Genomic DNA, 10,155 nt, shown 5'->3' on the forward strand with positions numbered 1-10,155 from the left:
CCCAGCGTCTCTGGTGGCTGTGAGGGCTGCTTGTGAGGTGTCTGAACCCAGGGCAGTGCCAAGGCCTCACCTGTGCTGGGAAATGAGGTGCGCTTTGACTCCGCGGTGAGGTGGAGACAGGGCAGTGGTGGTGCTGAGGTGGAGCAGTGGCTAAAGAAGGTCCTGGGCATCTTTGGTTCCTGCTGCTAACCAGGCACAGCCTGGTCCTGTCACTGTTTCTGAAGGACTTAGGAGGTCAGAGCAGCCACGGGACTTGTGAAATCCCCGTCTGCCTCAGGTTGCTGAGCACGGCACCCGCAGGATGGGGGTCTCTGTTTTACCCATCAGGGCTCTGGTCCCAGGGTGATGATAACGTGTCCTGCCCTGCCTTTGACTCAGCCCTGCATCAGCCGGAAAGATCCGCTGTGTTGAGACAGGCCAGGGCCTGCAGGGACTGCTGCTGCCCTTTGGGAACTGTGGTCGGGGAGCGGGTGTGCTCTGACCCCTTACTGCCGAACTCAGGGAGACACCTCATGCTCCTGTGCCCCTCTCTGCTCTCATTGCTGCCATTGCACCGTGGTCTGAATGAGGAAAAGCGCTTGGGCTGAGGTCCTCCTGGCATCTCACGTGTTAATATTCACAACATAGCAGCGTTCTGGACTGACGCAGACTACAGCTGTGATTGTTTCGTCTTTGTCTTACAGCCGGCAAGGTGGAAATCTTGAAATGGCTCTTCACGTGGCCGCTGAGTTTTGTGCTGTACTTCACAGTGCCCAACTGCAACAAACCCCACCTGGAGAAGTGGTTCATGGTGACCTTTGCTTCCTCCACCCTCTGGATCGCAGCCTTCTCCTACATGATGGTGTGGATGGTGCGTACCAACCAAAGCAGGAACAGGCAGCAGAAGGGGGTTTTGACAGCTGGGAGAAAGGTGTACCAAGTTCTTCATAGCTGAGATTTTAAACGAGAAACCCCAAGTCCGCTTCTGTTTCTATTAGACCTGTCCACACTGAAAGAAGAAAATCAGGGGCAGTAGCCAAGGCCTTTGAACTTGGGCTGAAATTTCACCCAGATTCTTTAACATGGGAAAATGATACACTTGCTCCAATTTAGCACCTCCTTGCCATGCTGGGAAGTGTAAAGAGGCCCTGATGCTGGTAAGAATCTGGCCCCAGTAGCTTTTCCTTTCCTTGGAGCAAGCAAGCTTGAGACAGTTGTGAATGATAACATGTGGAGCTGTTATGTTTGGTTTTCAGTGAGCCATTTCCTAAACAGGAAATAGAAAACCACTTGTTTTCCTCTGCGTTTTCACCTGTGAGGATGAGGTGTTTTTTAAGAAAAAAGCTATTCCAGCTTTCCACAGCTGAAATACCAGAGCCCACAGGGTCACTGTGCTGCTTGTAACGTATGAATCACAGAATCACAGAATCACTGGGTTGGAAAAGACCTCTGAGATCATCATGTCCAACTGTTCCTGTCTACCCCCTAAACCATATCCCTAAGTACCTCATCTACCCGCTCCTTAAACACATCCAGGGATGGTGACTCCACCACCTCCCTGGGCAGCCTGTGCCAGCTTCTGACGACCCTCTCAGTAAAGAACTTCCTCCTTCTCTCTAACCTGAATGATTACCTGAATGGTTCACACTTCTTGCAGTATGCTGCAGAGAGAGCAGAGGAGCAGTTACATGTGGGTAATAGGAAATGGACATTATTAGACAAAGGCATCCAGAATTTAAAAACATGAATTGATTTGAGGAGCACTGATTTATCAAAGACTGCACAGCAAAGGAAGGAGGAAATTAAAGTACCTCCTCTCTGCCAGTAGGATTTGTTTGCAGTCACCGGGGGATATCCCCCTACGTGTAGTATTCCCATCGTATAATGAACCTACGGGTTGTTTTAGTGTCTGCTTAGCTATTATGTCTGTATCATAATGTCTGCAAGCTTCAGCTGAGATCAGGACGCTGTTACACAGGGCAATGGGCCACCCTGCGGTCCCTTTCCAGGTTAGTGTCAGGAAAATTGTGGATGAAAGGCGTGAAGCAGCCAGCCAAAGAGGATACATAGCAGCTCAGTGCTGTCCTCTGCCAGGTGATGAGTATACAAAAAATCCTGCTTTTCTGTAGAGAAGACGTGAGCTTGCCCTGTCTCGCAGCATCTTGCAGAACTGGGCCGAGCTGGTCTCTGATGTGGTTTTTGTAACAGCCGGACGGTTTGTTTCCTCTCCCCAGGTGACAATCATTGGCTACACCCTGGGGATCCCAGATGTGATCATGGGCATCACTTTCTTGGCAGCTGGAACCAGCGTGCCTGACTGCATGGCGAGCCTCATCGTAGCCAGGCAAGGTAGGGTCTCACTGAGACGTCGTGCTGCTGGGGAAGTGTTTCCTTCTTTGGGCAGCACAGATGTGTCCTGAGTGTGAGAACACACAGGGCCGGGAGCAGAGAAGGAAATTAATTATGTTGCTAATTATGATGGTGTGGAACAAGTTTTGGCACTATTGTCAACCTCAGGCCTTCCCCAAAAGTCACAGTGCTTTTTTAATTACAGTACCAGTGGTACAGAGTTGTGTAGAACATGGCATAAGGGTCTCAGGTCACTGTCCAGCTTTTCTGCACAGCCATAGGGATTGGAAGTGGGCTCAGCGCCTTCAGCTCTGCTCCCTGGTGTGATGGGAGGGCAAAGGGGAAAGGAGAGGGACGGGACGAGGGGATCTCCTCCAGTTCTTCACCTCAGCCTGTGGAAACTGCCTGGACTAGCTCAGATTAATGCACTTCTGTTTGAAAGTTGGAAGGCTTTCCTGAGACGTGTCTGATTGCGCGTGGTTTCCATTCCTGCAGGTATGGGGGATATGGCTGTGTCCAACTCCATCGGAAGCAACGTTTTCGATATCTTAATTGGCCTGGGCCTCCCATGGGCTTTGCAGACCCTAGCAGTGAATTATGGATCATACGTAAGTCCTGTTTGTTCACATCGTTTTTAATTTCATTTATTTTACTAAAACAGATCTGTTTAGGAAAAAAAAAATGAAGTCCAAAATTCCGTGAATTGGTTTTGAAGAAACAAATAGTTCTGCTGTGTTATGATCTGGGAGTGGTAGCAATGAATTGTCAGTGGACATTCCCCATCCTTTGGAGAACAGGTGCTTCTGTTTCCTCTTAAAGACAGCGCTCTGTGCCAAAATAACCTAACCCCCTAGAGTATACTGTATTTTCATGCACTTGTATGTGATCCAAATAAGGAGAACGATCCTGTTTTTAGTAAGACAGAGGGGATAAACACATAAGTGGAAAGTAAAGGGTAGAGCAGACCTGCAGGGCTATGGTGAGAGGAATTCTTAGTGCCCCCTACCCCATTCTACAGTTCATCCCATGAGTCCACCCCGTGGAGGGTTCAGGCTCGTAAAAGTGCTTTCTCCTTTGTAAATCTGTTTGCAGTCACCTTCTTGTCCTTCACACGTTTCCAAGTGGTTCCCAGGTTGTTTGCTCCATCCCAGGAACCACGGTTGGGCTGACCAGCCCGCAGGTCCTTCGGTCTTCCCTCTTGAGTACAGGAGTGACAAAAGGAAGTGGTGCTCCAGGAATAAAGTCCCTTTCATTAGCGAGCAGCTTATCTGTAGCTCATCTGTATTTTTGTGGAAAAGGGTGAGAACAAGTGGCTGAGCAGAGGCAGCCAGTCTTCACAGAGGCACAACAGTGTCACTGCTGTTTGGCACACCCGAAATGTTCATTGTGCTGCGTGATCACATGGTTAGAAAAGGCAGTCTTGGAAACAGCCCCACAGGTAGCAGAGTTTCCTCAGTTTCCACTTGCAGCTCCTGGATTTCTCTCCAAATCCTTGGATAATTTGAAGAAAGAACCCAAGCTGCTCCATCCATGGTCCCTGTTATTAATCGTTTGAGTGTTGCCAAGCTGCCAGCAGAGGCTGGAGGTGGCTGGGTCAGGTGTACAGCACTGAGAGCGTGAGGTGCTGCTGTGGCTGCTGCAGGAGAAGCATCCTCGGACAGACACAGGACCTGCAGCTTTTACAGCCAAGGAATGGAATCATAGCAGAGTGCTTCTGATATTCCTGAATGAGCTCATTTCTTTCGTGCTTGAACCCCGGAGCAAAACAAATTCGGGTTTTGGCAGTAGCTCCTGTTTTCCCTTCAGCAGCTGCCAGAAAAGAGTGGGATCACGTGTATTTAATTCCCACTGCTTTTGCTCTGCTGTTCAGCCTCGGTTCCTCACTGCCCGCAGGGGAATCGCTGGAGCTGGCAGCAGCACCTTGGTATTGGCCAGGCAGGAGCGGGGCGATGGCCCCCATTCAGATCCAGAGCAGATTTTGGACCTGCAAACCCTTCATGTGCATTCTGGGCTGCTGCAGCCGCTCGACACGAGCCAGGCCCCAAAGCTGAGTGTGGGAATGGTGATTTTCCTCCTGCTCCATCTGCAGACAGCTCTGTCCTGGGGAAGGAGCATTTCCCATGCTGAAACCAGCAGAGATCTGAGCTTTTCCTTCTGTAATACAGAAAACTGCAGCTGAGGCCCTTTTCCTGCTCTTTGCTAAAACCTGAAATTCCCTCCTTCCTTACTGTGAGTTTTGGACGTTTTTCCAGCCTCGTTTTCCCTGAACTCACACGTTGTCACAGGCCCTAGAAAACCTATTCCATGGCCTCGTGCGGGAAATGCCACTTGTCTCCTGGGAAGGCTGCTTGACCGATTTCTACCCTAATTTGGGGATTAAGGACACATTTTTAAGATATTGTACCAAATTTCAGTGCCTTCTGAGCTCCTGTGCTCACAGTCAGAAGTCACAAGAAGTAGCAGGGCAGGCTGCAGTGGGAATAGTTCATCAATTAAAACTGCATTTCCAGAGCTGTAGGCCTGTGGGGAATTTGTGCAGCAGCAGCAGCAGGTAGTCCAAAAAATAAAGGATCCTTTAGGCCAGTGTGGAACTGAAATGAGAGAAATGAGTAAAACAGCTCCTGGTTCTGGGTTGGAAACGGGTGGGTATTGGATGGGAAATGAATGGGAGAGGCAGCAAGGAGCTGCTGTGCAGGGCAGACAGGGCTGAACCCGTCCCGTGAGCTGCATCTTCTCTTTGTTGGCGCTGGATAAGAAACAGCAGTGTTGGCTAGAATCAAACGTTCTTGTTTTCATCAGTACTTGGGGTTTCCGTTGTGTTTTCAGACACTTCCAGAACTAGGCGCAGGGCTTTGGCAGCGCTCCTCGGGTCGCTCCTAACGCAGAACCAAACACCTCGGTGCCCAGAGGCAGGGGTGACAGCAGGGAAACGTGCTTTACCCCAGACGGTGTGGGCTGTCTGTGGTACATGGGGAGGACTCTGACGTGAGCTGTGCCCAGGGACGTGGCTGATCCGACACGGGAAACCCCGTCTGCCCCCAGAGCAGGGTTTGCTGGAGAACCTCTGCAAGCCCTCGGGCTGCAGCCGCCCCAGATGCTTGGCAGTGAGTTTTGTCTGGCTCCGAGGAGACTCCTGTGTTGGAGTGAGAGTATTTAGCAGAAAACAACCCCAGAGACCAGACCATTGCACTTTGGGCCTGGACAAACGCAGGCAGCTTTTCTTCCCCATGCATCCATCCCAGCCGTCCCAGGGCACGGCTCTTTGAGGCCAGGCTTGCGTCAGTGTGGGTTGTTCCAGCTGTCGCTGCTGTTTTCATTCATCTCTTGTTGTTTTATGGCCCCTCTCACCCGCCGTCTCTGTCCCCTTCCTGCCTGCTCCGTGGCGCGGCAGGGAGATGCCATCCATGCCCACGGGGAAACATCTGGAGTCCTGCACGGCTTTTGCAGGGCTTTGAGCTCCCCAGCAGTGGGGTTTCACCCAGAGCGCTGTGCTTTTCCTCCCCTCAGTCCAGCTGCCACACGTATCCGTGTCTGACAACGTGCATTCCACGGCTCGCCTTTGCTCGCCCCGGGAAACCACCCTTTGCTGTCTGCGTGCGAGGGGTTCAACCCTGCTGTCCCGTGGCACAGGAGGTATCGGGTTGTGACCCTCACAACTGGGCCCATTTTTTGCAGAGCGAAAAGCCCCGAAAGTGAAAGCTGCATTAGAAAATGGCCTTTCACCCCTCCCAGGAACAACGTGCATTCCACGGCTCGCCTTTGCTCGCCCCGGGAAACCACCCTTTGCTGTCTGCGTGCGAGGGGTTCAACCCTGCTGTCCCGTGGCACAGGAGGTATCGGGTTGTGACCCTCACAACTGGGCCCATTTTTTGCAGAGCGAAAAGCCCCGAAAGTGAAAGCTGCATTAGAAAATGGCCTTTCACCCCTCCCAGGAAAACCCTTTCTTTCCATGGCAACAATCGAGCCACGTAAAGGAAAGTTCTTGTTGTTTAGGTTAATTAATAGCTAATTGCTCTGTGTAACAGTGGGAGCTGGGCTAGGTCCCAGGCCAGGAGTGGTGCTGGTTGAGCCTGAGGTGAGCGCTGTTAACCTGGAGTGAAACTGCAGTGTTTTAGTGCAGTGCAGCTGCAAGGGAAGGCTGGTGCTGACGGGGCTCCACGTGTGCTTTGCCCGTGTGGGATCAGCGCGAGGTGTGCTGCGTTCATTAACCTGCCACGTGCAATTAGCATTCGCTTTCTGAATAGCCCTCTATAGCACCTTCCATTCCCCGAAGAGGAGCCCTGCAGGCAATCCAGAGCAAGCAGCCCCAGAGCCCTCGGTGGGAGCGCTGTGCTCAGAGCGCGGGCTCGCAGACCTTTGGCGTGGTCACTGTCCACGCGTCTGATGGCTTCGTGGACGCTCGTGCTGTAGCTGGGGAGCGGCGTCTGCGCTTCGGGTTGAATTCAGACGTTTTCCGTGGTAAAATGACTCCAGCTGCTTCGTTTGCTTCCCTTTCTGTAGATTCCTTTCCATTTGATGCGTTTCATACCGTCGGTTTTTACAGATACTGGCACTGGCCAAGCAGAATTCCTGACCGACATCCAGACAGGAATTTAATGTAACGGAGCGTCTGTCAGTCCCAGCCAGCTGCTGCTCGCTTAGGGTAGCAGGGAAGGTGGCTTTAAGTCTGTATTTTAGTTACACAAAGTTAATTTAGGGTTTTTTGGGGCATTTTTAGAGTAATTGAAAGGGACGGGTTCGCTGTCATGCAGGGACTGTTCAGGTTGGGAGCAGAAGTGGAGCAGATGCAGGGGAGAGGATGGAGCTCGGTTGGACCGACTGAGGTCAACTTTGACCAGCTGTGAGAGAGGAGCTCTTGTGGGTCAGGGCCTGGCCTTGTCTCATCCCAGAGCAGCTCCTGCTTCAGCACAACGTTGAGGTTTGCTCAGGACCGGTGACAGGAGCTGCTGTGACCTGAGGTGCCTCTCCGTAGGTGCAGAAACACCCTCCCGTGCACCACACACAACCTGCAGCTTGCCTTCACAGTGCCACTTCAGTATCTTTTTCACCTTCAGTCATGCAGACGCTCCCAAAATTGACCTTTGCACTCTGAAGCAATCCAAATCCCTCATTTCCTTGGACACTCGGTCCAGTGAGAGCATTGGATTTTACATGTAACGGCTATAGGAGTAGCCAATGTACATACATGCACTTTCAGCTCATGTCTTAAAGAAGTCCCGTAACACCTTTAAGAACAAGTTGTCATCGTGGCTGTTCTTTATGATGCCAAAAATCAGTGAAGAAGGGAAACGTGCCGTTTTTGTAACCCAGAATTTTAACATCCGTGGAGATAGCAGCACATGTCAGGCAGCAGCAGCTCTGCAGGCTGGTGGGATGCAGGTGAGCACAGGTGCTGTGGTACAAGTGCCCCAGCGCTCGGGAGATCGTGGTGCTGCTCATCGTCAAACTGGCGATACCCTCCTCTGGCAAACTGGCTGCTTGCTGGCCTGGCTGGAAGGATGCGAGCACTGAGGAGTGGCCACTGATGCACTGGGTACTGGGATTTTCTGTGCTGACAGTTGAGAAGATACCACGGCATGAGAGGTCACTTTGAATTGTTTATTGGACCAAAACCTGTTTAAAAGGCAAGAAACAAACCCAGCTGTTAGAAAAAATGTGGTGTTGGAGGTGGATGAGCTTTCGTTCTGGGAACTGTTTTCTCGTCTGCAGATCATTTGCAGGAATGGAGTAATGGTTTTACTCCTCCTTGTATACAGATGTAGAAGAAACCGAGCAGTTAAGAATTGGCTGCCATGTAGGAAGGTCACTGCGTTTGGTTCTGCTGCTTGGCCTCAGCAGCAGCGCGGGGTGACCCAAAATGCACCTGCACTGCGCAGCATCCAGGTCTAGTTACAAGCAGTAGCAACGTCCTTTCCACAGCATCCTTGAACAATACTCATGTGTAATTTCTTGCTGAGATTGGTCTCTGCCAGGAGACCTGGGTATTCAGTCACTGCTTTCAGTAGTGATCGGTTTTGACAGCAAGGGGATGGTCAGGCTCCCCAGGAGAGCAGGAGGCTGAGGAGAAGCATGATCCTAGCTCAGGAACGGCCTGGAGAGGTGGCTTTGCTCTCCGCAGGCTTCCTAAGAGCTTTAGGTTTGTGTCACATAAAATCACGTTTTTAAAATGTGTGTGTGTGTTTGTAGATATATATGTGTGTGTGTGTGTGTGTGTGTGTGTTTGTGTGTGTGTGTGTGTGCATTTTATATTTATATACATCAATTTCATGGGGATCAATTTGGAAAGGGCAGTGTCAGGAGGAAGGAGCCAGGCTCTGCTCTGGGATGGCCAATGCCAGGACAAGGGGCAATGGTCCCAAGCTGGAGCACAGGAGGTTCCAGCTGAAGCTGAGGCCAAAGTTTGTGAGTGTGAGGGTTGTGGAGCATGGCCCAGGCTGCCCAGAGAGGTTGTGGAGTCTCCTTGTGTGGAGACACCCAAAGCCCTGGCCGTGTTCCTGTGTGACTGCTCTGGTGATCCTGCTGTGGCAGGGGTTGCACTGGGGGAGCTTTCCAGGGCCCTTCCCACTCCTGACAGCCTGGGATTCTGGGATTCTGTAGATGTGTTCAAAGATGCAGGTGAGTGCCTTTGGTTGGACTTCAGAGCCTCTAAAAGTGGCAGTTAAATGGCTCCACAGCTTTGAGGTGCTGTATCTTGGTTCTCCCCTTGCACAGCGGGGCTGGCTCTGCCATGGGGATGGCTCTGTTGCAGCCTGTGGTGTGGGTACCGTCGTGACGATGTCTCCACACAGCCCCGCAGGCAGTAACTCATTGCTTTGCCTTGTTTGCCTCAGTGCTAAATCGTGTTCAGCCTGTGCTGGTGTGCCAAGATGCATCGACATCGATGACTTTCAGCAGCTGAGGTTACTGACTTGCCTCCTTCACCGAGATAAGAGCAGGGAAGCAGTTGTGTGTGTGTGTGTCCTTGTTTATTCCTTCCCCCCGCTGCAAAGCATCAACTGGTGACTGAATGCAAAGTTTCCTTTCTCCCATTTGTTCTTGCAGGACTCACGTAGGAATTGATTGCCTAAATGAAGATTTCATGACATAACACTAAGGGATGACAAAGCTCGTGGGGGGCAGAACAGTTTGCAATGCTGTCAGGTCCTGAGAACGCTGCTCCAATAACGCCCCTTTGGCAACAGGGAGCAGGCAGAATAGTCCGTGATGTGATGGTCTGACCTGGCATTGGCAGCTTACACACCAGAGCTTACTGCTCAGCAGCTCAGGGTCACAGAATTACCAGCAGAGAGAAGTGCTGTTGCTTGAAACAGTGACGTGGTTTTATAAACTTCCTTCTTTTACAGATCCGGTTAAACAGCAGAGGACTTATCTATTCTGTTGGTCTCCTGCTGGCGTCTGTTTTTGTCACAGTACGTATACGGTCTCTTGTTCCTCATTTCCCAAGGAGTGCTTTCCATGGGCGTTCTCCTCACCTGTTCCTTTCTCACCTCCAGCTGTAGCAGGGCTTGCAAAGCCCATTGTTAGGGGATAGAGCGGTCACTCCTATTGCAGACTCCCCAAGACTTAACCTGGCGCTGCAGAAGCTGTCGCTCTCACAAGGTGGCTCTCATGTTTGTGTATCCCCCATGGGATAAGCCTGGGAGATCATCAGTAACCATCAGTTATTTTTCATGCTGGAGCTGAGGCAGATCCCTCGGTGTGTGATGTTCTCCTGGTGGACAGGCAGACAAAAAATGTCATAGTTTGCTTTGGGGCTCCGTAGGAACCTCCTGAAATACGTCAGAGACCAGAACACGGTGCCTGGACATGGTGGTGTTGCTGCTGCAA

The 10,155-nt window shown here is 51.4% G+C and overlaps 1 protein-coding gene across 1 annotated transcript in view; it reads left to right on the forward strand.

Annotated features, from left to right (window-relative positions):
* SLC24A3 (solute carrier family 24 (sodium/potassium/calcium exchanger), member 3) overlaps positions 1-10,155 on the forward strand; it is a gene marked incomplete at its 5' end in the record, with an annotated part of 18,719 nt that overhangs the window by 7,825 nt on the left and 739 nt on the right. Inside the window, 4 exons of the mRNA XM_010185475.1 lie at positions 684-850; positions 2,214-2,328; positions 2,824-2,936; positions 9,672-9,737. Coding sequence (XP_010183777.1) covers positions 684-850; positions 2,214-2,328; positions 2,824-2,936; positions 9,672-9,737 — 461 coding nt within the window. The remainder of the gene's footprint in view (positions 1-683; positions 851-2,213; positions 2,329-2,823; positions 2,937-9,671; positions 9,738-10,155) is intronic.

The sequence above is a fragment of the Mesitornis unicolor genome, unplaced genomic scaffold (assembly GCF_000695765.1).
Source record: "Mesitornis unicolor isolate BGI_N332 unplaced genomic scaffold, ASM69576v1 scaffold11495, whole genome shotgun sequence".
Taxonomy (NCBI): Eukaryota; Metazoa; Chordata; class Aves; order Mesitornithiformes; family Mesitornithidae; genus Mesitornis; species Mesitornis unicolor.